Source organism: Arvicanthis niloticus, chromosome 2 (genome assembly GCF_011762505.2).
Source record: "Arvicanthis niloticus isolate mArvNil1 chromosome 2, mArvNil1.pat.X, whole genome shotgun sequence".
NCBI lineage: Eukaryota > Metazoa > Chordata > Mammalia > Rodentia > Muridae > Arvicanthis > Arvicanthis niloticus.
The window spans coordinates 12057402-12085289 of record NC_047659.1 but is presented as its reverse complement, the minus strand read 5'-3'; the positions used below and the strand labels follow the sequence as shown (position 1 = coordinate 12085289).

General features: G+C 50.6%; 2 protein-coding genes and 1 non-coding gene across 7 annotated transcripts in view; 1 reads left to right on the top strand and 2 right to left on the bottom strand.

Annotated features, from left to right (window-relative positions):
* The first annotated feature begins 1442 nt into the window (after positions 1-1442).
* On the top strand, positions 1443-27589 carry Phf19 (PHD finger protein 19). 4 transcript variants are annotated; one of them, XM_076928571.1, is made up of 15 exons: positions 1443-1657; positions 8410-8595; positions 8975-9056; positions 13139-13234; positions 13739-13839; positions 14400-14548; positions 16195-16290; positions 16916-16984; positions 17072-17192; positions 19468-19535; positions 21377-21538; positions 22094-22181; positions 22930-23015; positions 23912-24007; positions 25135-27589. In XM_076928571.1, the coding sequence occupies exons 2-15, from the start codon at positions 8416-8418 to the stop codon at positions 25475-25477; spliced, it is 1737 nt and encodes a 578-aa protein (XP_076784686.1). In that variant the 5' UTR covers positions 1443-1657; positions 8410-8415; the 3' UTR covers positions 25478-27589. The 4 variants fall into 4 exon arrangements, 3 of the variants coding, with proteins under 3 accessions (XP_076784686.1, XP_076784687.1, XP_034351102.1); XM_076928572.1 differs by having other exon boundaries at positions 8407-8595; XM_034495211.2 differs by lacking the exon at positions 1443-1657 and adding an exon at positions 6084-6209.
* LOC117704886 (U6 spliceosomal RNA) lies at positions 3732-3838 on the bottom strand. Its single transcript, XR_004606392.1, has one exon. It is a non-coding gene; the product is annotated as a U6 spliceosomal RNA (small nuclear RNA).
* Positions 25205-27888, bottom strand: part of LOC117704515 (protein CutA homolog) — a 24549-nt gene continuing 21865 nt past the window's right edge. Inside the window, exon 7 of one of the 2 annotated variants that reach the window (XR_013108536.1) lies at positions 25205-25383. The gene's annotated coding sequence lies outside the window, so the exon portion shown is untranslated. Of the gene's footprint in view, positions 25445-27888 lie in introns of both variants that reach the window. The other variant, XR_013108537.1, reaches the window with a different exon arrangement.

Genomic DNA, 27888 nt, shown 5'->3' with positions numbered 1-27888 from the left:
TCTCTTTGGGTTCTGTGTGCCTCCCACCTTTACAATGACTGGATTACTTGTAACTCTTCCCTAGGACACATAAAACACTTTTTTTTCCCTCCTGAGACAGGGTTTCTCTTTGTAACCCTGGCTGTCCTAGAACTCACAGAGATCTGCCTTCCTCTGCCTCCAGAGTGCCTGGATCTGTTTCAGGTAGACTTGGTGGCTGCTATATCTGCCTGCCTCCACTCTGAATCAATCCACTGTGCCCACTGAGATCGTGCGGTGAGTTCTGGGGATTAGTATCATACCCTCATGGTTATCAAGCAAGCACTTAGCCCACTGAACCTTCTCTCCAGCCCCGTTGTTTACTACTTTTAAGACCTTTTACAGGAGGAGGGGTTGTGAATCTTCTAATTTTCATGAACTCTTGGGGCCCTGTGGGTTTCAATGCTTCTAGTTACTGCCTCTTCCTTTCACTAGGGAAAGTTCCAATCCTGAGGAAAACCACTACAGAACCGCATAGAACGGGGGAAAACCGCAGCTCGGAAGAGAAACAGAGACAAGTATGAATCAGCCACCCAGCTCCATCAAATCCTCACATTTCGACATACTTGGTTTTTCTCCTGAGAAGGAAAATCTTACAGACCTGATTAAACCTACCTCTTTGCTTCTTTCTAATCCCAGACCTTTCTCTCCCTAGCTAAGACAGGCATCTTTCATTGTTCCTGCATGGTTAATACTTCTACACCACCTGACTGTCACTAAAACCAATGCACAGCGGAGCCTCAAATGTTTCATTTTTCACTACCCAATACCTAGGTACCTCCATGCTCATTTTCCCCTACAGGGTGTGTGCTAGGGTTCACTGTCTTACATTAGTTTCTCTCAGGATACAGTTCTGTTGTATGAACCTATCACACTGTATGTATCTGGACTGCTGCTGTTAGTGAGTAAGCGATTTCTTTCTTCCTCTCCTTTATTTTCTATTTGTTGGTTCTATTTTCTATTTGTTGCATGCCAAGTGACACTCAACTGAAGGCACCAGCATCTTAAATCCCACTTGACATTACCCAACAGCTCTTCAAAGTCCTAGCAACTGACATCTCCATCGGCAAATTCGAGAGGCCCCTGTCCTGCACCCTAACTGCCTCCATTCCCTAAGGCAGACAGACTTCAGTGCTTTGTCATTGGGGACATCTGATGGTGTGGCACAGTCCTTCAATTTGCATGGCCATGAGTCCTTCTTGCATGGCCAGTGAAGGTGAACGGCTCTTCTTATTTTTGGCTACTTTGGCTATTGGGTTTCCTCTTTTGGGAATGATCTGTTGAGATCTTTTGCCTAGCTTTAAATTTTAAATCAGTCTTATTTAAAGTTTTTCAACATCAACACCTGGGGGCAGAGGGAGACAAGAGGAAAACACAGAAGTGCAGCTAACAACATTCTTATGGAGCATAGTGGTTTAAATATGCTTGGCCCAGGCAGTGGACTATTAGGAGGTGTGGCCTTGTTGGAGGAAGTGTGTCACTGTGGGGATGGGTTTTCAGACCCTCCTCCTAATTGCCTAAAAACAGTCTGCTCCTGGCTTCCTTTCAATGAAAATGTAGAACTCTCAGCTTCTCCAGCACCATGCCTGCCTGGATGCTGTCATGATCCTGCCTTGATGATAGACTGGACCTCGAACCTGTAAGCCAGCCCCAATTAAATGTTGTCCTTTATAAGAATTGCCTTGATCAAGGAAGGTGTCTCTTCCCAGTAATGGAAACCCCAACTAAGACAGAAGTTGGAATCAGGGACTAGGGTATTGGTTGGTGTGATAGTGAACTGAACGTGCTTTTGTTTGGAAGAATGTGCATTTTGGCTCTTTGGAAAGCAGTGAAATGCTTTAAGTGGGGCTTAATGGGATATCCTGGTAGAAATATGGAAGACTGTGTTGCTGAGGGCGATTTGAACTGTGGAAGCCTGATTCTAGAGGCTCCAGAGGAGAAGAATCTTAGCATGTGACTGAGACTATTCTTGGGATATTTTGGTGAAGACCGTGGCTGCTTTTTGCCCTTGTCTGAGGCTGAGGTGAAGAGACTCAGATTAATTGTACTGACAAAGAAAGACTCAAAACAACCCAGTTTAGACTCCGTGCTGTGGTTTAGTTTCATGAAGAGCATTTTGATGAGTTCAAGGTCAATCTACAGACAAATCCCAGGACAGCCAACCTTAGGCGGTGAAGGAGTTGGAAAACAGAAAGCTGGTGATAACATAATAGAGCAAGGGGCCACGCCATGTTCCAGCTCCAGGAAGCAGCAGTACTCGGCAGCTTCAGCCATGTGTCTCTGGCTTTAGAATCAAGAGTAGGAGACTACTGGGACTATTGGTGCTGATGAGCTAGAGCTAAGAAATTAGTGGTGACTAAGAAGAGATTAGCAACACTGAGGTGACATCTTTTGAGGGAAGTGGTTTTTGTTTTTTGGTTTGTTTTTTTTTTTTTTTTTAACACAAAGAAAATGCATTCCAGAGATAGCCAAGGCTGTAGCTCATGTTTCAGCTGGACTTGGTAATGTGTAAGAGTCACCCGGGTGGTACTGGTTTTGAAGGTATGAAGGGGTCATGGAGAGCAGCTGAGGCTTGGCACTGTGAGAGGCCATGGAAGGTCATTGGTGAAGGTGCAGCCTCAGTTGCAATTGATGGCCCAGGACTGAAGGGGTCATGCAAAGGAGTTGAGGCTTGGCACCATGAAGGAAGCCTATGAGAGGCTATTCGTGAAGCCTGGTTGCAGTGGAAGAGTGCAGTGGAGTATTGGAGATGTCAGTACCATAGGATGATCACCAAGAACAGCAGCAGCCATGGAATGCAGTCAACCAGAGCCTAGAGTGCTACCGAGGGCAGAGCTGGAGAAGTGATACCAGCCTTTGGAGGAGCCCAGAAGATCATGTGTGGATCCCAGATATTAGAACAAGAAGCTGTAAAGCTGAAGTTGTCTTGGAGACGCCAAGACGTTAGAGATGCCAGAGCTGTTGGGATACCTGCTGAGGAAAGCTGCTCACAGGGAGTGGAAGCAGCCCAGGAGAAAGAAGTGTGTTGCAGTCAATAAAGCTGAAAGGAGTTGGAGATCTGAAGAGCATTTGACATCAGACATGGAGATGCAGAGTTTGGAGTTTCCCCAGCTGGTTTTTTTTGGTCTTGCTTTGGTTTTCAGTATTTCCTCACTATGTCATTTTGGAATAATAATATATATCCTGTGATGTTGGAGGTATGTGATCTGCTTTTTGATTTTTTAGGGGATTACAGTAAGTGATTGGATGAACATCAGAAGAGACTTTGAACTTTGGACTTTTAACATTATTGAGATTGTTATAGACTTTAGGTTTTTAGCATTATGCTATGGCTAGGTATGTGTTTGAACCCATAGACTCATGTGTTTGAACAAGCCTATGGGGGCCAAACAGTGGAATGTGGTGGCTTGTATATGCTTGGCCTGGGGAGTGTCACTATTAGGAGGTGTGGCCTGTTAGAGAAAGTGTGTCACTGCGGCAGTGGGCTTTCAGACACTCTGAATTGCCTGAAAACAGTCTGCTCCTGGCAGAAGAAGATGTAGAACTGGTGGCTTCTCCAGCACCATGCCTGTCTGGATGCTGCCAGGCTCTTGCTTTGATGATAATGGACTGAGCCTCTGAACCTGTAAGCCAGTCTCAATTAAATGTTGCCCTTATAAGAGCTGCCTTGGTTATGGTGTCTGTTCACAGCACTTTCCATAACTAAGACATGTGGAAGACATGGACTACTCATGAATCTGCATGTCGTCCTTGCACAGGGGCCATACTAAGTTTCTCTGTATTGTTCAAATTTTAGTATATATATTACCTAAGCAAGCACTAATTTTTTTTTAAATTTTTTCAAGACAGGGTTTCTCAGTGTAGCCCTGGTTGTCCTGGAACTTGCTCTGTATGTAGACCAGGCTGGCCTTGAACTCAGAAATCCGCCTGCCTCTGCCTCCCAAGTGCTGGGATTAAAAGCCGACACTACCACACCTGGCTAGCACTTATTATTTTTTTTAACCTGGATTTTTTTTTTTTTTTTTTTTTTTGCCAGTCCATTCAATTCCCTCCTCCTGAAATACATGCCTCTGTCTCTGCATCCTGTCAAATGCCAGTTTCTCCCTGGAGCTTAGGCTGTAAATCACTGTGAGTGACATACAGCCTTTCCTGTGGCATTACAGTCTTCTGTCGTTAGTACGTCAACACCTTCTGGTTTCACATGTCGCTCTGGAGTTTACCAAAGCACCTGCTCCTTCTTGAGCCTATGGTAACCTTTATCTGAGCGATGACCCTGTGAGACAGAGTAATCTTGCCCCTGCTTTGGAACAGATAGGATATAGTATATTAATAAACCTTGGGGGCTAGCTTACCCACAATCCCTCTGCTCAGAGGCAGAACTGGCCTCAGAGCAACAATTCCCTAATTCCATGTCAAACATCTTTTTTACATAAATGCGTTATCCCTGTACTGGCTACCTCACCGGACTACAGGCCCCATTTCTCTTACTTGCTTGTGTGTCCTAAGCCAGTCGTAGCCCCACACAAGAGAAGAGTGGATGAAGACAGACTGGACCAATCACACGACTTACCTTCTGCCCACACTCATGGGTCACAGGGGCTTTGTACGCAGTGCCTCTAACTTTCCCAACAGCTGGACAGCTAAAGTGACTCACTCAGTCTCACATCCAGGAATAGGTGGCGCCAGCCTCTGAGCAGAGACAGGCTTGCTCTTTTGTCTCTGCCCCTGGAATCCTAAGGGTGCCTCTGGACAGCCTAGAGGCTCATGACAGAGCTTCCTGGACAGAGAGGTGTTATCTCTGCAGAAGGTGATGTGCAGCTATGCCTTCCTAGGCTGGAAGAGCCTGTCTGGTGGGGCTGCTACCAACTTCCTTTCCAGGCTCAGCAAAGGGAGACAGATGCTCAAATTAACCAGATTCTGCTGTGGGTCAAATCCCCAGGAGGACCAGAGAAGCAGGAAGACCCAGGGGTAAAGGGGAATGTGGACATGTGGAAGAGAACTCCTGTATCTCAAGCTGGGGGACAAAGGTGGAAGGCAGGCAAGAGCTGCAGACCAGGCTGCCCACACCCCAAGAAGCAGAGTGCCAGTGTGGCCACTGTAAAATGAACAGGGAAGGCTCTGGGAGGAAAGAGCAGTGCACAGTCACACCAAGAATGCACTCATCCCAGCAGGGTGTGTCTGCAGGGGGCCATGCTAGCAGGTGCAGTGGGCAATCCAGATTGAAAGCAGGGATGCAGGTAAGGGGTGTTGACCAGCGCTATCTCCAGCCCTGGCGCCAAGAGTGCGTCTGGTTGAGGACACTTTTTCTTTTCTCCCGGAGGGAGATCTTATCTGATTGGATCCTATCCACAAGATCTGCCTTAAGTTTGCCCTTTACATATTTGCTGTGTTTGTGCACATGGTCTATGTGACTATCTCTCTTACTGTTAACTCTACAGTGTTATGTCTACAGTGCGTGACTGGCATACTCGAGTGGGTCTTGTGGTCACTGTATCGGGGCTCTATGCTGCTGACTTGTGTGTGCCTTGCACGTGGTTTCGCGGGAGTCTATGCTGAGGGCAGAGTCATTCTGAGTGTCGTGACTTATGGCACACATATGTGTGTGTGTGTGTGTGTGTGTGTGTGTGTGTGTGTGTGTGTCCTGTGTCTGATTCTCTTAGGCTTGCCCTGGTCTCCAGGGAGTGGTGGGGAATGTCGGTGCTGTAAGATCAAGGTGCTGGGAGACCTACCCGGGTCGTGAAAGGTCTGCGTGTAGTAGCTGTGTGCGTGTGGTGTGCGTACGCCTGCCCAGCCGTGGGTCTGTGCAGCTGTGTTTCCGCGTGTGCCCGCTCGGCTCGCTGCGCGGGGGCGGCCCCGGGAGACGCTGCGGGGCCCCGCCGGCCGCGGGCTCCAATGGCGAAGCCGGTGCGGCCCCTGCTAATTACATAAGCGGGGACGTCAATAATTCGCGGGAAAACGCGAAAAAGATGGCGCCCCGCGCCCGGGGGCTCCCTTCCTGAGCTCACCGGCCCCTCCCTCCCTGCGTCCCCTCCTCCCCGCGGCGCCCCCGCCCCTCCCCGCCCCCGCCGAGACCCCTACCCCGGCCCCAGGGGCGGACACTCGACCGGGCAGCCCTGGGCCGAGCGCACCGCTGCTGCCGATGTGCCTGGTGGCCAGACTCCAAGTAGGACCGGCTGACGCGCTGCCTCGCGGTAAGTCCCGCGCTGCGGGCGCCCCCGGAGTGTCCGCGGTTCATGCTTCAATCCCTGCACACACCCCTCTCCTAGAAACCTAGGTTGAGCCCTACGATCCCCGGGCGGGGGCTGGAGTACTGCGGAGCTGCGCGCTTGTGGGATGGGGACAGAGATGGAGCCCGAGCGGCACCCTCAGGGCAGCGGGAGTCCCAGCCACATACCCGGCGTTGGACAGGGTGTGGGTGACAGGTCTCCGTTTGTGGCCGCGTGTCTTTTCTTTTCCATTTGAAGCTATGGAGGGGAGGCTAGGCAGGGCATTTGGGATTTTGCTCACGTCCAAAGTCAGGCTACGATCGGCTGGGAGCCGGGAAAGTTTGCAATTAGAGCAACTGAGGAAAGGAGTGCCTGAAGCTGAAGGGGACACATTTTTCAAGCTATCCTCCCCCCTGAACACCCTTTTAAAAAGCCAACGGCCGCCCTGGAGAGGCCTCGGCGCATGAATCATCCGCGCTTCCTGCCCCCGCCCGGCCCCGCGCGCCCAGTGCCGCGGATTTGAACTGGACGCCGACGGGAACCCGCAAACAAGCATTTCTGTGCCGATGGGTTTGAATCAACCAATCACAGCCCGCGGGGGCCCTCTCCAGGAGGATGGAGGCGGGATGGGGGGGCCACCACCCGGGGGCCCATCACGGCCTCGGGGGGCGCAGCGACCCGGCCTGCCCCCAAAAGCTCAGTGGGGGAGGAAATGTCAGTTTGTGAACCTGCCGAGGCCGGCCGCACTCCAGGCCCGAGCAAGCAGGGACCTCCCAGCTCCCAAAGAGCCAAGTGCCAGGGAAGAGGGCAAAAGTTCTGACTACAGCCCTTACCTGGTGCTTGTGCCTCTGCCCTGGAGTAAAAGACAGGAAGGAGAAGGCAGAAGGAGGTTGACTCCCATCATCCGGAGACTTGGGACCCTGACTATGCCCCACCGCCCCAGGCCCCTCACATGTCCACGTGTATTTAGTTTCACATATAGGACTGGCACACTGCCATAGACTATCCTACAGTCTCTGAGGAGGCACTCACAGGAAAACACACCCAGAGCTGTCTTCTTGTGGGCTGGCAGAGCACCAGGTGCCCAACACCTAGGCTGAGGGAGGCACCCTGAGCAGGACCGCCCCCACCGTCCCCACACACTGCATCTTAAGGAAGCTGTGTTTGACCTTAGGAGAGTGTATGTGGAGGGATATGATGCCAAGTGAGGCCACGGAGGGGAGAAAGCAATAAAGCTGACCACCAATGCAAGTTTGGGAAGCCAAAAACCTTCTGGAAGATTGAGGTAGGGAAGCTGAGTGCCCTGAGGCTCCCCGTTCCAGGTGCCAGGCAGTAGCAAGCAATAGGCTCTGGAAATAGGCTTGGAAAAGGTGAATGAAATAATTGATGAGGAAAAATGAGACAGAGTTGGAAGCAGGACATAGTGGGGAATCAGGCAGGATGCTCCAACCACTCTAGGGGGAGATTCGGAGATTCTCAGACCAGAAGCCGCTATGGCAGTACACTGGGTGGAGAAGTAACCACCACGGAGACACGGATCAGGAACAAAGAAGCAAAAGGAAGCAGCACTTTAATGGGACGGAAAGAGCTAGATGTGTTAGGCTGGTGTGGTAATGGCTTAGCTGCTTTGAGCTGATGTGTATGTGGTAGGTTTAAATGCCCTGCACTGGTTCTCATGAAGTCATCAGTTAATCCAGGACAGAAATGGGAATTGCAAAAGAGGGGCCTGTGGCTGTGTCACTCCGTTCCCACCCCACCTCAAGAATCTTCATTGCTAGGTGGGCTTTTCTCTGAAGACATCTTAGGGGAATCATAACATCTTAAGTGCTTGCTTCCTCGGAATCGAGCCTACATATAGGACAAAGCCTCAGCCTCCTGGACATGTCACTCACTGTTCATGTCACAGATTCAGATCTGTGGGTCCTTCGCACCAGGTATGGTGGGAAGATACCCTCTCTTAGAAGCAGCGTGGTATGGTATAGAGCCACCTTGACTCCCCGTGAGCCATGGCTCTGCATCTGGACCATCAACCACTTCTTGCGTCTCCTGTTTCCCTATCTGTAGAATGAGATAATAATGTCTCCCTTCCAGGGTTGTCCTGTCAGTAAACGTGTTTGGGAGCCTTACAGGATTTCAGGAGCAGGAGGCAAGATAAACATTGTTCTTTCTCCTCTGGTGTCAGCAGAAGCTGATGGAGACTCAAGCTCTGGAACCAGGGACTCAGGAAGCCTTTGGTGCCACCAGCCCTAACAAGGGGGCCCTGTCTAAGACCAAAAAGAACTTCAAAGACTTGATGTCTAAGGTGACGGAGGGACAGTTTGTGCTATGCCGGTGGACAGACGGACTATACTACCTCGGCAAGATCAAGCGGGTGAGTCTGCTCTGGCCCTTGGGCCCAGGCTTGTCCCTTTTTATCCTTCATGCCTAGAAGGTGAAAGTGGAAGGGACCAGAGACTGGCTTTGCAGGCTCTATCCTCAAGTGCAGTGTGGCCCAGCAGGTTCTTCAAAGAACTTCAGCAAGCACCAGGCTAGGCAGGGCACAAATGACTGTCTGGCCTGCTCTTCTACCCTTCAAAGCATCCCTATAAGTCATCCCACTGTTCCTGATGGCCACACTCCGAGGTAGGGAGCACTCTCCCTACCCCCTCTCCTTCTGGCCTGTCTTCTGAAGCACAAGGCCAGGAGATGGAGGAAGACTGAGACCCAGCTCCTCCCTGCTGCTCCTCCACGCTTCTCTTCTCTTTCCTCAGGTCAGCAGTCCTAAGCAAAGCTGCCTTGTAACTTTTGAAGATAATTCCAAATACTGGGTCCTGTGGAAGGACATCCAGCATGGTGAGTGTCCAAGTGTCTACTGCCGCTTCCCCGTGCCTTCAGTTTTTCCTTCTCTGTCACCTTTTTTCCCTGGCATCTGTGCTGTCTATGAGCCCCAGGTCTTGAGTACTCATCTTGGGCCCATCAGAAATGATAACTAAATTTCTACTCAGGGCTCTCCTTTCTGAGTGCTTATACTTCAAGCTGGAAGCAGGGCAAATGGAAGAGGAACTTGGCTTGTCTTAGCACCAACAGTGCTTGGACTGGGTCTCAGGCCTGCAGTTTGTGTCCTTCCTGAATGGCACCTGCTACTCTGAGTCTCCTAGAGCTAGGGAGGAGGAAGAGGCCAGAGGAGAGGGGTTGTCAGTTATAGACTTGAACTGTGTTCCCTATTTGCATGTGAAGAAAATGGGTGGGGGAGATAAGGGTGACGTGTAGCCAGGAAAGCATAAAAATGGCCAGGCAGAGATGTAGCTGGATCATCTGTCAGGATGAAAAGGGAGCTGGACTGAGTGTCACTCCTGCCTTCAGATAGCTGACACTCCGTTAGAGATACAGCCAGTTGGGGTCATTCAATCTCCATAGGACAGATTTGGGTGATCACTAGTCACAATAACCATGTGTCTTTATCATGGAACTATGACCATGGCATAGCACCCATGACCACTGGCATGAGAGAAGAAACCTATTAAATATCATTTATCCTTAACAGAACAGATGTGGCCCACTGAGGCAGGTTCTCGGGTCAGACAGACTCTGGACCTCATTCCCAATGTATCTACTACAAAGCTACACAGCCTTAAGCAGTGATGTCACTTTTCTGACATCACTGTTGGGAAGCTCAGATACGGTGATGCATGTGTGTCAAATGCCCATCTCAGTGCTGCTGCACTGTAGGAAGGAAGTTCCTAAGAATCTGTTACTGAAAAAGATTATTCCAAGAAGCCAGCCAAGTGGACCACGGGACTAAGTCAGTTTTTATGTCTTTGAAACAAACAAATTTCTTTTCCTCCAAAACTCTGTGGCCAGGGACTACTGTCCCCACCCCCCCACCCCAGTCCCTTGCAATCTAACTCTGTTTTCTATAGATACAAAGCTATGAGCATCCCCTACTGGCTACACCTCTATGAAAAGCACAAAACTCCAGCCGCTGTAGTCATAGGTGCTATGTCATGTTTCAACTTCTCAGGGTTTAGGAAGCATCCCACTGTGTGCCAGGAACCAGGTGGGGCACAGCAAGTGTGTAGCTAGTAACAGGTTGTCCCATATCCAGCTGATTGCTCCTGACAAGCAGGTGACCCTTTGGCATCCCCTAAGATGAATGTTCAAGGCTGGGCATAATGCAGTTAAGATATCACTTTATTAAGGGAGCTAAGACTCAACCACCTTCCTTGGGTGTTGAACAAGGCAGGGTCCTTTCCTGGCCACTTAGTCAATAAATACATCTTGAACCATTTACTGCTTGCCAGAAATACCATTTCTGCCTTTACAAAAACTTTCATCCTAAGGAGAATGAGGAGGGGGGGATCACCAGTTCAAGGCCAGCCTGAGCCACATAGCAAGACTCAAAATCTCTAGAAACAAAACAAGAAAAATTTCAGGCGGCCCTCTGGAGTTAGAAAGCAGAAGTAATGCATCAAGATGTATTTAAGGGGTTGGAGAGATGGCTTAGCGGTTACAAGCATGTACTGCTCCTGCAGAAGTCCTGAGTCTGGTTCCTAGAACTCACGTCTCATGGCTCACAACTGCCTGTAACTCTAGCTTAGGACTCTAATGCCTCTGACCTAACAGGGCACCTGCACTCATACACACATACCCCCACATATACATACATATATATGTGTGTGTATATACACATAACTGAAATTTAGCTTAAAAATCATTTTCAAATGTGTTTAAGGAGAGTGTGGGAAGGTGACTCAGTCAGTAAAATACTTATCTCGATAGCACAAGCACCTGGATTTGATGCCCCAGAACCCACATAAGAAAGTGAGCATGGGGGCTGGAGTGATGGCTCAGAGGTTAAGAGAACTGGCTAAGAATTCACAGCCATCTGTAAATGCAGTCCTGGGTGAGCCAACACCCTTTTCTGGCTCCACGGACACCAGGCCCAGGAGTGATGCACACATCCATGCAGGCAAAACCCATACTCATAAAAACCAATGTATCTTTCAAAGAAAGCTTGCATGGTGGTTCCCACTTGTCATGCCAGCTCTGGAGAGGTAAAAACAGATACCTGGAGCTTACTAGCCACTCAGCCTAGTCAGTGAACCCTAGATCTCAGTGGAAGACTCCATCTCAAAAAGAAAGATGGCTGCCCCCCCCATCAATGTGACTTGTACACATGTACATCCACACATACACTAACCTTCATGCATGTATATACACCGAAAAGTTGTATTTGTGGGTGGGGGATGTGCTTTACCTAGAATGTACAGTCTTTGGTTTGCACCCCCCAAAAGGAAAAATATATTTAATATAGTCATGCAAGCACTTCAAATATAAAAATACTATATATTTAAAAGAAGACAAAAAAGAAAAAAACATCGAGGAGGGACCAGTAAATGAAAAGCCATTCTGTAACTGTATTAAGGGTGAGGGTTTACTTCAGTGGGAGAGAGAGAGTACCCAGCAAGCACAGGGCCTGGGTCTGAACCCCAGCTCTAAAATAAACTAAGATAAGCAAATTAACTGGTCATTAAATCTGGACCCTGGATCTTGATTCAAAACACAAATTTGTAGTGACATTTCAATTTGTTAGACATTTGGAAAGAAAAGTAACTTTAGATGCAATAAAGGCTATGCAGTGTGCTTTAAGAGAGCTCTGATTAGAAACGCAGTGGTTACAGAGAAATGAATGGGGGTCTGGGTCTGGAATTGAAATAACAGGGAGGAGATGTGGACGAGGCTGTCGTTTAAATAGGACTTTCTGAGTTCACAACTGATGGGAACATGGAGTCTCCTTACAAACCTACATTTTTATCAGATAGTAAGCGTTTTAAATGTCACTTGACACAAAAATGTTTAAACATAAAACGAGTCGGGATAGGTAGGAGAGGGAACCGGATGTGACAGAAGAGCACAGACTCAGCAGAGCAGTGGCTGTGCGTTTGAATCCCACTCATGCTTACCGGCTAAGCGAGGGCCTTACCTTCTTGAGCCTCAGTCTCTCCGTCTTCCGAGCAGGTGTTAACAGACACCTCTGAAGCCTGGGAAGATTCAGCGAGGCAGCTTGTGGGGTGGGGTGGGAAGCTTAGGGCACAGAAGTTCAGTTCCTGCTCTGGTGGTTTTTATTATGATTGATTTAAGAACTAAAGTCCCTGGCAGTTTTATACATGTACACTCTGGTTACACTCTCCTCAACCTTCCCTGATCCTCCCTTCCCACCACCATCACCTCTTCCCTCCTCCCTACCTGCCCCTTTCCCAGATACATGATTGTTGGTTTTGTTGTGTGACCCCTTTGGGTCACACAATAAGGGCCATCTGTGTGGTTATTGGATCGGGACTACCTACTGGAATCCAGTGGAATGGGTACACAGTAACTCCCCATCTTCCCCAGAATGTATCAATATGAAATTGTTCAGCAGTGAAGGACAGGCCCCCTGTGCCCCTGCCATGAATATATGCTACAGATGGGTCTGTTCTTGTGCAGACCCTTTGTCATGTGCAGTTGTTAAGGGTTCGTTACAGGGGCCACGCTTGAAGAATGGCATTTCACAGTCCTTATTTCTGCCTTTCAGCTCTTATGTTCTTCCTGGCCCCTCTTCAAGAGTGTCCCATGAGGGTATGGTGTGGATGTCTTGTTTAGAGCGGAGCTTCAACTGTCCCTTATTCTCAGCCTTTTATACAGATGTTTCTGCACTCTCTGTAGTCCACAGGAAACAGACGCATCTCTGGTTAAGGCTGAATAGGTATAGTGTAAATTTAGACTCTGTGTCAACTTAGCCGTGTCAACAGCAGAACTGAGTTTCCCAGTAGGGGGCCTATGAGCCCTTCACCAGATCCAAGTATGGATTCCTCCCCCCAACCCCCAACAGATGATTTTGACTATTTCTTGGTGGTGTGAGCTGGACCGGAGTTGAGGGGACTTTTCTTTTTCAGCTGGTGTTCCAGGAGAGGAGCCTAAGTGTGACATCTGCATGGGGAAGACTTCAGGGCCAATGAATGAGATCCTCATCTGTGGGAAGTGTGGCCTGGGTGAGTGGGTGAACATCTTGCTGCAAAGGCCCTGCCCTGTGGGCCCCTCCCACTTTGCGAGCACCTCCCACTTTGCGAGCACCTCCCACTTTGCGAGCACCTCCCACTTTGCGAGCACCTCCCACTTTGCGAGCACCTCCCACATCGCACTGGCTGAGGTCCAAGCTAGCTTCCTATTTCTCCTTCTATCCCTGGCTTGTTTCCTCCTACCTTGGGGAAGGACGACCAAAAGCAATTGGAAATGTAGTTTGTGTCCCTCCTAGGCAGAGAGGCAGGTGCTGGAGCTTGTCCTTGGTGCCCCTTGCAGTGGCCAGTACCGTCTTTTTGTGCCTCACTGGTTATCAGCTTGGCTTCTGGCTGGGTACCACCAGCCAGTACCATGAAAGCTGGCAGGCAGAGCTCCCTAGGGCTTGCCATAGCTTGGCTAGCCTCGCTGCCTTTGGCCAACTGGCCTTGGGCCACTGCTCCCTTGTGAGTGATTCACCATCCCCTCCTTCGCTCCAGGTTACCACCAACAGTGCCACATCCCCATCGCAGTAGATGCCAACTGGCCCCTCCTCACTCATTGGTTCTGCCGACGCTGCATTTTCGCACTGGCTGTGAGGGTGAGCAGCCCCAACCCCCATTCCCCAGCCCTTGCCTTCTTGCCTTCCAACTGGGTAGACCAGAGCCCCACGAGATTCAGGCCTGAGACTTCATCGCTGATGCTGTAGTCTAGGCAGAAGGGCTCCACTTGGACTGTGGAGACACAGGGTGCTCTCTGTCTTAGGCCAGATTTCAGAACCTCTCTAAACCTCAAGCTTCCCCAACCATAAAATGGATATAGTTTTGTGTCAGTATGAGGTCCCCAATAAAGGGCCATTTGCTATTAAAAGACAACCTTATGTATCTGCCCCTTCTTTTTAAAAATCTTGTTAAGATATATATATTCTTTCACGGAGTGTGTGTGTGTGTGTGTGTGTGTGTGTGTTGCTCTTATTACAAGTGACGCTATTAATGAATATCTTTAGGGGAAACAGGATGGTGAGGTTTAGGATTGGTGAGAAACGCTCCTTGTTTTTCTGATGCTCATAATTTGTCTGGGTCTTCCCAAACCCCGGCAGCATTTCTCCTGATAGCTGTGCTGACAGGTGTGGTTGGTGACCTGGGCCTTATCTCCCCCTAGAAAGGCGGCGCGCTGAAGAAAGGCGCCATCGCCAAGACGCTGCAGGCAGTGAAAATGGTGCTGTCCTACCAGCCGGAGGAGCTCGACTGGGACTCGCCCCATCGCACCAACCAGCAGCAATGCTACTGCTACTGCGGCGGGCCTGGAGAGTAAGGCGACGGAGCGGGACACGTGCAGGCTGCAGAGTGGGACTGACAGGCTCCGGGAGAACCCCATCTCAGGGGGCGGGGCCTGAGTGACAGCCTGAAGGGCGGGGCGCGGGGGCTTGAGTAGCAGGCTCTGGAAGCGGGACTTGGAGGGGCGCACTGCGAGTGACAGCTTGAAGGCGGGGCTTGAGCGTCAGACTCTGGAGGGGCTGACTCGGAGTGACAGCTGGGCTTCGGGGTATGAGTGTCTGGAGGCGGGACCTGGAGGGGCGAAACTGGAGCTATGAGGCGGGGCCTTAATGTCAAGCGGTTGAGGCGGGACCTAGAGAGACGTGACAGCTCGGGGGCGGGGTCTGAGTTTCTGGCTGTGAAGGCGGGATCTAGAGGGGTGGACCCAGAGTGACAGCCGCGGGGCGGGGCCTTAGTGTTAGACCTTGGAGGCGTGTCTTGGATGGGCAAACCCGGAGTGCCAGCTGGGGATTAAGTCTAGGGTAGACGGGCCTGAAGTGACAGTCACGAGGGCGGGGCCTAGGCGTCAGGCCATGGAGGCGGGATCTAGAGGGGCGGATTCGGGATGTCATTTTAGGGAGGGCAGATTTTAGTGTTGAGGCTGTGTCACTTTGCAGGAGGATGGGGCTTCAGGAGGGAGACCCAGAGTGGTCTGTGGGAATCAAGCTTTGAGGGGCGGGCCCAGCGGGTAGGATAGCAGCCATAAGGCAGGTCTGGAGCAAGGGGAACCAGGAGGTCTTAAGGGAAGGGCCCTGAAAGTAAGCTCAGAGTGAGAACCTGTGCAGATGGCAATGGAGAGTAGAAGGTGGAGTGCTTTTCTTGGAGCCACCTGAGAAAGGAGGAAGTAATGAAGCAGCTAAGAGCCTAGGCCTGACGAATGTCCATAGCGTGGCACAGAACTTTGGCAGCTGGGCCTCCCCTGATTCCCAGTTCACGTCCAAGTTTTTCTTTGTGTGGTTGTGATCATCAGTAACTATATAAAAGCTCACATGGGCTGAGATAATCAGCTGCTGATGGTGGAGGAGACTCCTCTCTTGCTGTGGGGCCAGAATCTGGTCTTGCTTGCCAACCTGGGCCTCCAAGGACAATTAAACCTGCTTCTTTGGGCTGTCTGCAGAGAGGTGGGATCTCTACCCTCAGTAGATGGCAGACTGCTCCTTCCCCTGTCCTGAAGTTTAGAGTGTCTGGAGGTTATGCTTATGGGCCAGCTAGCCTCTGTCTATGCCATTTGAACTACTTCATCTCTCTAATAGTCTGTTACCTTAATTACCCATGAGCATTTCTGGTGTGCTTGGAGGCATTATGAATGACAATGGAGAACAGTATACAGAAATCTATGTAACATTCATTAGTAAGTCGGTGCTTCTCAGTGTTTAATGGGCAGTTGTTAAAACACTCCTACACACACACACACACACACACACACACACACACACACTTCCGAAAGGCTCCTCTGAAAACCAAGCCAGATCTGAAGCCAACCAGATAACCTGCATATTAAACCTGTACTTTGAGGCCAGGGCCAATGGTGTGCTTTTCTAACGGTGGCCCAGAGTTCTCTTCCCTTTCTTGTAGAGGCAGGTGAGTAAGTTGCTGAGCCTGACTGTGATATGGCTGACCTAGCTCTTCTGTGCCTCCAGGTGGTACCTACGGATGCTGCAGTGCTACCGGTGTAGGCAGTGGTTTCATGAAGCTTGCACACAGTGCCTCAGTGAGCCTATGGTGTTTGGAGATCGGTAGGTGATTATCTACCAGATATCATACAAAGGAGGTCTGTGATAGCCTAGACTTGTCAGCAGGAGACTGCTCAAAAGAAAAGGGACCCTGCCTATGCTGGGCCAGGAGACAGCAAAGGAACATGCTGGGCTACATGCCTAGTTACTACTGATTTGTGGGGAACTTCGAGCACATTTCTGCCTTCACAAGTTCCAGACTTTACAAATATCTCAGAAAGAAGAGATGATAGTCTCTGCCTTAGCCTTACCAAGAGTTATTGTAAATACCACTAGGGAGATGGATGGCCTGTAATTGGTAATGCTAGGCTAATGGGAGATATTGTATCTGCCAAATCAGATATTATACTTCTTTGGCTGGTGGCTGGCAAGTAAGTGTGTATGTGGAGGGGAAGGGTCTCAGAAGGGACAGTGGTGACTATTATCACCCAACCTATGAACTGAGCTAAATTCTAGGGCAGTGATCTTTGGAGAGGGGTGGAGACATATTCCTTGGCCCCTGTCCCCTCCACTGCTCAGAGGCTGGAAGCCCAGAAGTGGCTGCTATGGGAAGCAGGTGGGAAGAGGAGAGATGGGGTGGGCTGAGGGTCAGAGGCTCTCCCACCACAGCCCCTCTCCTCTCACACAGCTTCTACCTGTTCTTCTGCTCCGTGTGTAACCAAGGCCCAGAGTATATCGAGAGGCTGCCCCTGCGATGGTGAGAGAATGGGACCTGTCCCTACCAGTTCTTCCTTTCCCTCTGCCCTGAGCCCGCCCCTCACTTGGCCCTTGCTTTCTTACTCAGGGTGGACATAGTTCACCTGGCCCTCTATAACCTGGGAGTACAGAGCAAGAAGAGGTACTTTGACTTTGAGGAGATCCTGGCCTTTGTCAACCAACACTGGGAGCTCCTGCAGCTTGGCAAGGTACGTAAGGTCCCAGGTGCCAGAGGTGCCTGCACGGGATCGCTCAGTGCAGGGCGAGGGCAGAGATATCCAAGTTCTCACCCTTGTGCTGCAACCTTGCCTCCAAGCCTGTGCCAGGGAGGGGCTTTCTGGCCTCCGGTTTGGGTAGTGGTCAGTTGGAACCTCGCTAACTCAGCTGCAGGGAGCTGAGGCATTGTGCCAAGTGTGGCTGGAGAGGGCAGGACTCTCTGCTAAGGTATTTGGCAGATTTCCTGGCTAGGTTAGAAATTACAGTGGTTTTGTCTTCTGCTGGTCTTGTTCTGTATTGTGTTTCTGGGGGCCTCAGTGCCCTGTAACTGAAAGACTTTGACATTGTCAGAGAGCTGGAGAGTGACCTAACACCCCCATGGGGCTACATAGGCCACCATCCTAACAATACCCTCAGAGCCTCTTTACTACTGCAGGAAGGAATGTCTCCCACTGACTACCCAGCCCTTCTTTGATGAGAAAGAGTTATAAAACACAAACAAGGGCCACTGAGATGCCTCAGTAGATGAGGGTGGTCTCTACCAAGTTTGAGAGCCTGAATTCACTCTTCAGGATCCAGAGAGTAGATGGTGAGAATTGAGCCAGGCCCCGAATTGTCCTCTAACTCCCAAACATGTGTTATCCATGCAGATGCTAAACACACACACACACACCACACACACACACACATATATACCACACACATACCACGCACGCGCACACACATGCACACACCACACATACACACACACACACTAAAGTGTATAATTTTTAAAAAATTAAAAAACACCAAATAGATAATCCTTATGTTTTGCAGTGAGTTGTGTATATGTCTCCATTTATAATGGTACTTGGTAAATTATAAAACACACAGAAGGCCTTGAAGAATGGAGTCAGTATTGTTTTTAGATTTATTTAATGCACATGAATGTTTTGTTCACGTGCATGTCTCCACACTATGTGTGCCCAGTGACCACAGATGCCATAAGAAGGTGCTGGACACCCTAAAACTGGGGCTATAGATGGTTGTTAGCTTCTGTGTTGGTGCTTGAAATCAAACCAAGGTCCTCTGCTGGAACAATTGGGGGTTTTTGTGTTGTTGTTGTTGTTGCTGCTGCTGCTGTTGTTTCTTTTCAAGACAAGGTCTCTCTGTGTAGTCCTGGCTGTCCTGGAACTCACTCTGTAGACCAGGCCGGCCTCAAATTCAGAAATCCACCTGCCTCTGCCTTCCAAGTACTGGGATTAAAGGCGTGCATCACCACTGCCCGGCTGCCACAGAGCTACTTCACCAACTCCTAGAGTTGGAAATTTTAAAATAACTTTTTCTGGTGTATGAAAAAAAAAAAAAAAACCATGCATCTGAGCTAGAGAAATGCTCGGCAGGTAAGAGAGCTCACACCGCCCTTGCAAGAACCCAAGCCTCATTCTCATACACGCGTGGCAGCTTACCAGCACTAGTGTCTGTAACACCGGTTCCAGGGATCCAGTGCCGTCTTCGGGCCTCTAGTGGGCACTGCACACACATGATATGTATACACACACACACACACACACACACACACACACACATGCATGCAGGTAAACATTCATAAAAATAAACATTAAAACAACATGTTTCTGATGGAAAAATTTAAATGATGAAAACATCAAGTATACTTTTTAAAGATTCATATTTTCACTACTCGGAAATAACTAGAAATAAAGCATGGCTATTTCCTGTTCCTCCCCTTTTTTATAGTTTACAAGAATTTACATACTGCTTTAGGTCATCTCTTCTCTGTTAGTGTTATGCTGTTTCAGGCTGTTAGTGTTCTCATAACCTTTTAAGTGGCTGGACTGATGTCCTCCCTAGTTGGCTTGTTGGGCACATAGTTCAACTTCTTTCTGTCTGCCATCAAGCACATTTGTGTATGTGTAATTTCGTTCATGCTCCATACTTGATCTGTATCATAGACCTCATAGGGTGGCATCACTGGACAGGAGTGTGGATGTCTTTAAAGCATCACTGAGGAATGAGCCCAGGGCCTTGTGCATGACAGTCTCCCACTAGGCTACAGCCTCGGCTCTGTAAAGCTCCTGAACCATTGAGGCCAGGGGCTTTCCTCTTTATCACAGATGGGGAAACTGACCTCAGAGAGGTAAAAGGTTGCAAGCCAATGGTTCTCCCTTGGAGGCCACTGCAGCAAGAGATGGGGTAAGTCAGGATCAGGCCAGTGCCTTCTTAGATGCTCCTGTAGATCTAACTCTCCTGTTCGCCCACTTCCCATAGCTCACCAGCACCCCTGTGACAGAACGAGGGCCGCACCTTCTCAACGCTCTCAACAGTTACAAAAGCCGGTGAGTGCAAGGAGGGAGGAAGAGCTGTGGGTCCTGACTGGGATTTCAGTCTGAAGGCTCTTCCTACCACAAATCCTCTGCTCAAGCTGTGCTCCTTGCCTGGCTCTCCTTCCTTCTTTTCCACCATCCAGGGAGTAAAGACATCTAGAGGCTTTCCTTTGCAAAGCTTTCCCAAGTGCTCAGGGCCTTGTCTCAGATGTATGCTAAACTCCATTCTATGCCCCAGCCAGCTAGAGAGCTTAGAAAAGCATCATTCAGGGCTTCCGCCTCTGAGCTACTTCCCTAGCCTGTGCCTTCCCATCCCAAGTTTTAGCACACACTTGTCCCTCAGCCATGTTCAAGGCCTTTTATGATACAAGCCTCCCTGTTTGCATCTTACACTGTTATCCTTTTGCTTTATGGACTCTGGGTATCAGCCAGCCCTGCTCAGCCCTTGGCTTCTTACCCGTTGGTTGGTTGGTTTGTTGGTTGGTTGGTTGGCTGGCTGGTTGGTTGGCTGGCTGGTTGGTTGGCTGGTTGGCTGGTTGGCTGGTTGGCTGGTTGGCTGGTTGGCTGGTTGGCTGGTTGGCTGGTTGGCTGGTTGGCTGGTTGGCTGGTTGGCTGGTTGGCTGGTTGGCTGGTTGGCTGGTTGGCTGGTTGGCTGGCTAGCCAACTGTTTGGCTGGTTGGCTGGCTACTTGGCTGACTGGTTGGTTGGCTGGTTGGCTAGTTCATTCTTTGGTTAGCTGGTTAGCTGGTTAGCTGGCTGACTGGCTGGCTAGCTGGCCAGCCGGCCAACTGGTTGGATGGTTGGTTGGTCGGTTGGTTGGCTGGCTGGCTGGCTGGCTTGGTTGGTTGGCTGGCTGGTTGGCTGGTCGGTTGGTTGGCTGGCTGGCTGGTTGGTTGGTTTGTTGGCTGGCTGGCTGGCCAGCTGGTTGGCTGGCTGGCTGGCTGGCTGGCTGGCTGGCTGGTTGGTTGGTTGGCTGGCTGGCTGGCTGGCTGGCTGGTTGGTTGGTTGGCTGGCTGGCCAGCTGGTTGGCTGGTTGGCTGGCTGGCGGGTTGGCTGATTAGTTGGTTGGTTGGCTGATTGATTGGTTGGTTGTTTGGTTGGCTGGTTGTTTTTTGAGATAGACTCTCATTCTGGCCCAAGCTCAAACTCTTGATTCCCCTACCTCAGCCTCCTCCATGCTGAGTTTACAAGTGTGCACCACCACATACCGTGTATTGAGCACTTTGCTCCTGCCTTCCCTCAGCCTCTTGTTCCCAACCTTCCTTCAGTTTTTGGCAGCAAGTAGTTTTTACAGAACTGTAAAAACATACAGTTACAGTTACAGGCTCTGTAACGGGCCTATCTAGGTAGATTTTGAGCTTCAGGGAGATTCTGAGCTACAAGATGCAGTCTCTGCTTCTGTGAAAGCTTGCCTGAAGCCTCTTGCAGGGTGACCTGTTTACACCTTCCTGTGGTTTGAGGTTCGACTAGACCTCCCCTTGAGGATGAGACCACTTGGCCTCCCAGTGTTCAGCTTCCTAAGAGCAGGCCTGGATTTGAACACTCTCTACAGCCTCAGGGCCCTACTCAGCCAGTGTTGAAAAAAAGAGATATGCCTACAGTTGCTTCCTGGCCATAGAACATTAAGAACTGGCAGCAGTACCTGGGTCCTGCAAGGTCTGCCCTATGCTGTACCTGGTGGCCTTGCAGCTGGCCAAGGCTAAAGAAGCCTTCAGGAGGCAGGGACAGGGAGGTGCTTGGCTGCATTCTCCAGCTGGGGACTGGGGACTTATTCTCGGGGCGGCCTTGGTGGAAATCTGCTTCACTCTGTAGAGAATTAGCTGACAGCCGAAGCCTCTCTTTTGCCACTCCAGGTTCCTGTGTGGCAAGGAGATTAAGAAGAAGAAATGCATCTTCCGACTGCGCATCCGTGTCCCACCCGCCCCTCCAGGAAAACTGCTTCCCGACAGGGCGCTGATGCCAAGTGACAAAGGGACCTCTGAGCTGCTTCGTAAGAAAGGAAAGAGCAAGCCTGGGTCAGTGCTGGTGGGGGGTCTGTGACTGCAGCCAGCTTGGGTTCTCAGCCTAAGCTCCCACCTCCTGCAAACGGTAGAAGCTACGCAATGGGCCCAGGCAGTGTGGTGGCCCCCCTGTAAACCTGGAGTCCTAGACCCAACAGGGTCCAGCTATAGGCACTCTGGGAGAGCTAGTGAGATGATCCTAGGTCCCTCTCACCACAGGCCCCTTACTTCCTAGCTCCAGGGAAGCCTGATCCTGGGACCCAGCACTGCTGCATTAGGGCTGGGCAGCAAATGGACACAGAAGTGTGTGATATGCCCTTGCTCTCCTGGCTAGGCAGAGCCTCCTCTCTAGGGGCACTGGGGCAAGGAGGCACCTCTCCTTTTTCTACTCTCTAAAGCCCCTCCACATTCACTGCCCCCAGAGGATGGCCTTCTCCCAGGCTCCCTCTACCCTGCCCAAACCCTCTGCTGACCACTGCCCCTGGCACTCCTGAGGCCTTTCCCACCAAGCCTCTGCCTCGCCCTCCCCGGCTCTGACTGGGCCACCCTCTCCCTTTTCTGTCTCCACAGTTTGTTGCCTCAGGAATCCCAGCAGCAGAAAAGGCGAGTTTATAGAAGAAAAAGATCAAAGTTTTTGCTGGAAGATGCTATTCCCAGTGTTAGTTCCTGGTTTTCTTATTCTCCAGTTCCACATGCAGGGGCCACACACATTAGGGGTCCTGTGCAGAAAATAACGCACTGTCCCCTACCCAAAGGGGCACCCCAACATCCTACTTCCAATTACAGAGAAACAAGGACGAGCCAGGCACCCTAGGACCATTATTGCCTTATCCCGACAAGTTCTGAGAACACAGGTTAGGGCAGGGGCAGATAATATCCCAGTTCCTGTCTGGGCAAACAAGGCTGTGTCAAGGCAGCAGCTTTGAAGATGGGATACATGAAGGCATTGACTGAGCCCAGCCTAGAACCAGGTCTCAGAGCACATTTCCCTTCTCTGATTATCCTTACTGGAACCCTCCTTGTGGATGACAGTGTTAACAGTGTGCCTCTGCACTCCAGCGCTTTACACTTTGCAAACCACATTCACAGGCGCTATTGATTCCTAACTGCTTCCTGTGGCCCCCAGTAAAGCAGGCTCTGAGTTATTCCCATTTTGCAATGGAGGCAGCCAAGACCCAGAGAGGCGAATAAGAAATCAGGTGGCTGGGAAAGAAGTCAGACTAGACACCAGGGTGACTTGGCTCTCTGCTCACAGAGTCCAGAGGAAGTGACAGGTTTTACCCAAGGAACGGCAGCCCTCATAGTCCTGGCTGAACAGCAGGCACCCCTCAGCTAGGGAAAAGGCTGCTTGGGGAGAGGCAGGTCCGTTGGTTCATTGACTGACCCTGTCTCTGCTGTGTCCACAGAGTGACTTCACCTCAGCCTGGAGCACAGACCACCACCTGGCCAGTATATTCGATTTCACACTGGATGAAATTCAGAGTTTAAAAAGGTACCTGCTATTCTAGAACTGACAGTGAGGGGGCGCTCTACTCCCCAGCATGAAGGAGGGACACAGCCTGAAGGTGTGGACACGCCCCATATGGGTCTTCTGAAACTTAGCTGAAAGGTCCAATATGCACAGGGCTACCTGAGAACTTTGTACGTTATAGCTTTCAGGCATAGCGCCCCCTACCCTCCAAAGCAGTGGTCTGGGCTGACTTGCCTGCAGCCCCACCTCTCTAGACCCCTCCCCTGCCTCACCCTACTCTCACTGCTTCATCCTTGTTTATACTGAGCCCTCTTCCTGGACCACTCTGTGCCCTGCCCTTCCCCAGCCAAAAACTCAGAACATTGCTTCCTCCGGGAAGCCCACACAGATCCTCCCAAGCTATAAGCCTGCTTATATCTGGTCAGATGAATATAAAATAGCCATGTTTGGGTATTTGAAGGGCAAGAATTTCATCTTTTATCACTCGACTCCCGAACTCACTGAAGACCACACTGTCTTGGTCATGGATCAGGAAGGGGAGGGTTTAAAGTCAGATGGGCGCTCTAGGCCATGCTTACCAGGTCCTACTATGCAGCATTAGCTGACTCCCTTAATCACTCAACCGCCTCATTTCTCCCACTTTGAATCTGTGAAATTTTGTACAATTGCCCATTGGCTCATGAACCGTGTCACCAGCCTGTCTGTTGCCATGGGAGAGTGGTCTGGGAACGTTTTCTTGACTCTTGGCTTTAAAGACTGAATGGTAGAAAACAGAACAGACAGATATGGGGTGAGAATCTTGGCAGTGAGGAGTTGGGCCCTGCTGGGATGGAGGACGCCTGTCAGAGACAAGAAAGGTGGAGAAGCTCCACGGTGCTGGGCCAGGCCAATAGCAGGCTCTTCTTCTCTCCTCTCAGTGGCAGCTCAGGCCAGACCTTCTTCTCAGATGTGGATTCCACTGATGCTGCCAGCACCTCCGGCTCTGCCTCCACCAGCCTCTCCTACGACTCCAGGTGAGCTTCCTGAGGGTGTGTTCTATAGCTTTGCGAGGGACAGTGGTCCCCAGCCTGGCCATTCCCTGCTGCTGGATGCAGACTTATCCTGCACTTCCAGGTCTTCTGTGACTGAGTCTGCTCTGGACTCTGTTCCAAAGCACCAGGGTGAAGCTAAGGTTGCTGTGAGCCCTTCTGTTTGTGAGGTCCTTTGCATGCTATGGTTAGAGTGATCCCTCTAGTCTATCGACCCAATTCTAATCAAATTCCATTTGATTAGAGAGGACATTTCCTTCTGGGCTTCTTGGCATCTGTGTGTCGTAACTGTGTGTCATCTGTGCCTTGGACTGCAGGGCTCCTGTTCTCAGTTCCTGGCTATCTGGTTTATATCCTAGGATCTTTAAGAGAAAATCCATTTCTTTTAAGCAGAGTCGAAGGGCAGACTGTGAGGTCTGGCTGAGAGTAAAGCCTGGTTGCCTGCTAGGCACAGTCCCCTCTGCATTCGTATTTTAGAGCACGTGGAGACTTTGCAGGTGTAGACTTTGAAACAATCTATAAAGATAGAAATCCTCTGCTCGTGCACATCTCTGTCTAGGGTCCTTCTCTGCTGTTGTTGCCTCTGTAGCTTTAGGAACCAAACCCAGGGCTCCGTGCTTACTAGACTAGTGATCCATCACTGAGCTACACTTCCCCAGTCTTCTGCTCCCTTGGGTTCTCACTATGCCTCCGTGTCTTGGCATCTGTTAACAGGCAGTTAACACCTCTGCCTGTATGGTACAAGGTCCTTCAGTTCCTGTCCCTATGTAGCTCACCCAGCTCATACAAAGGACTGAAGAAGCTAAGTAAGGCCTCTGCACTGTGCGACTTCAGAAGCACACACAACAATGACCCAACCTTCCAGATACAAACAGCATATGCTTCAAAATTGAATATGCCCAGGTTGGAATCCTGGCCTTCGTGCTCCCCAGCCACTCTCTTCTTCTCTGAAGCCTCAGTTTCCCTATTACAGGACTACTCTGAAGTCCCAATAAGATAATCCAAATGCCAGGGTCCGGCCTCGTCACTGGTACCTAAGAGCCTCTCTGGCTGAGGAGTCTTCTGATGGCTTCCACTCATCCCCATCATTCCCCTCTTCCTTCCTGATACAGATGGACAGTAGGCAGCCGCAAGAGGAAGCTGGCAGCCAAAGCGTACAGGCCCCTGAGGGCAAAGCATCGGGCGGCTGAGCTGGAAGGGCGCTGTGCCTCAGACAGCAGTGCAGAGGGAGCTCCGGTCCCTGAGCAGCAGGATGAAGGCATCGACAGCCACACACTTGAAAGCATCAGTGGAGATGATTCCTCCCTGTCCCACCTCAAGTCATCGATCACCAACTACTTTGGTGCAGCTGGGCGGTTGGCCTGCGGGGAAAAGTTTCAGGTGTTGGCGCGGAGGGTCACTCCAGAAGGCAAGGTTCAGTACCTGTTGGAATGGGAGGGGACCACCCCTTACTAATTACCCCTCAGAGGCTGCCCAGATCCATGCAAACCAAAGGAGGGACAGAAGAAGCCACCAGGTCCCTGTTTTCTCCAGGCTTGGAGTGGTGGAGGGAAACAGGACATCCTGGCTGCAGCCCCTGCCTGCTGCCTGCCAGGCCGAGGCCTGTGTGCTGCTGTACCAATTGCCCGAGTCTCAGACCCCAACTGGCTTTCTCTCTCTCTCATTGTCAATACTACACTCCATACCCCTCAAACTTTTTATTGGTTCCTCTCACAGTACCCTGGCTGTGACCCCTGATCTGAGGCCTGAATCTGTTTTTCATTGTCCTCAATTATCCATCTTCTGACCTCTCACCCCTTTCAGGTGTTTTGTGTGGACACACATCTTCCATGCACATACGCTCATCTGTCTCTCACTGGGCATCTTTTATTGGGCCCTCACTGGGAGGGACCATAGTGAGGGAAGGGAACCCTGGGGGTCTTCTTCTTTCTCGTTAGTACCCCTCACCCCAGGAGGGTAGGGGTGCCTGAGAAAGTTTAGGGTACCTGGGACCCAGAGCCTGGGGAGTGATGAGCTGGGTCTCTACTGAAGGGACTGGAATCAGGGTCCTTTATTGAGGCTGGGAGGGGAGACTAAAGGAATCAGGGCCAAGGCTCCCAGATGTTTGCCTGTCCCCAGCAACAACCCTTCACTGTTGTCACAGACTGGGGTCTGGCTTTGCTGCATAGACATGTTCTTAAACACATCGATCTGGGAGGAAAGGATGGGGAGGAAAACTAGGCCAGATTAAATCCCATCCCGAACACTGTGTGTACAGACAAACACCAACACATAATCCTGCCAGGGCCCCCTGGCTCCGGTCCTTGGCCTCTCCCGGGGATACATGCTCCAGTTAAATGTGAAAACCAAACTCCTGCCTCCTCTGGCCTGTGAACCAGCCTTGGTCCCACAGAGAAGCACAAAGACACCCCTCTCCTGCATGGCTCCTGCCTTGCCCTGGAGCTGACAATCACTTTTGGGACAGGCTGGGGGCTTTCGAGGGCCTGAATCATTGTTTCCCTTTAGAAAGGAAGTCTTTGTCATCGATGGTACAAATAGAAGTTTTAGAATGGACAAACTCAGCCGAGTCTGGAGGGAAACCAAAACTAAGAGGTGGGCAGGGGGCCCTTATTTTGCCTGCAGAAACAGAAACTGACTCACTCGGTTGGAAAAATGGAAAGAAGTGCCTTCTGGTGGGAGGCAGGGGCACCAGAATGGGACCAGCCTCCCTGACTGCTGCTGTGGCCTCCAGCTGGGAGTGGGAAGATGGCCTGCATGGTGACATCAGACTATATCAGTGGCTCTGATTTTCCCATGACTGGGTTCGACCCCTCCACACCTGCCTGTGAGCATTAAGTGGGGTCCCTGCGGCAGGTTAGATGGCCCCTCCCTTAAACCTCAGCCACCATAGTGCCTTGCAAAGGAACCTCGCCTCTCACTAAACACAGCTACCAACTTCCTTCTGCTTCTCCGGCTGGCTCAGCAGATGGACACTGAGCCCGGTTGTCAGCCCACAGCTGCTGTTACTGAGGTCCCCAAGTGGGGCCTGCTGGAAGGAGAGTTGTGAAGCCAACTCCCAGGCCAGCAGGCCTGTGGGAACTGGGGTCAAATTTGTGGCTTCCTGTTGGCTTCAGTGAGCATGGCAACCTCCAACATGTGTTTTCCAGGCTACTGGGGAAGCCAGAGAGCTAGGATGGCTATTTGTACATCTGCCCTTCCCCTGCTGTGCCCCAGAAGCTCTGGGCCTGAGCAGCAGGAAGGCAGGCAGGGTGCACATCCCTTTGGGGAAGCTAGCACAAGGCCTGACCAGGTCACCGGACCAGCAGGCCTGTGGGAACATTTCACTTCTACAAGATAATAGCTGCATTACTGCCAACTGACGGTATAACCCTGAGCACCTTTGAAAAGATTTTGGTTTTAAATTGCTGCTTTTAATGATATTTGTTATATTAAAGTTATAATTGATGTGTCTGGTTTACAACATAAGCGTGTCCTTGGAGCCGTCTGTGGGTTCTTTTCTTAGCTTCCTAAAGTTTAGGCAGAGGCTAACAAGGCCAGCCCTCTGGCCACCCAGCCCCGCCCCTGCATCCTCTGCACCTGTGCTCTCAGCAGGGATCCCCTATTGCCCCTAGGGAATGTGGGACTTTCTCTCTCTCTGCTGTTGAGTAATAGCGAACATTCACCCTTAGGATTTAGGAATAAATTAGAATTCTCAGGAAGTCCCCAAATCACATTAGTCTTAAAATACTTTGCTCTTCCCATCCCTTACCCTCATTATCATATTTACCTGAAAATTGTTGACTAAAGAGGCATGTTGTGCCTTTTTATTGGGACTAATAATAGAGGACCATAGCCTGGGGGTTAACCGTGAAGCCCGGAGAGTGCCA

What these genes read in the sequence shown, in the direction of transcription:
- Phf19 (XM_076928571.1), top strand. Translation starts at nt 8,416, where the DNA reads ATGGAGACTCAAGCTCTGGAACCAGGGACTCAGGAAGCCTTTGGTGCC. An exon ending in GAGAGGCTGCCCCTGCGATG is followed by an intron (nt 16,985 to 17,071) that starts GTGAGAGAATGG and finishes TTTCTTACTCAG; the next exon opens with GGTGGACATAGTTCACCTGG. An exon ending in AAAGGAAAGAGCAAGCCTGG is followed by an intron (nt 21,539 to 22,093) that starts GTCAGTGCTGGT and finishes CTGTCTCCACAG; the next exon opens with TTTGTTGCCTCAGGAATCCC.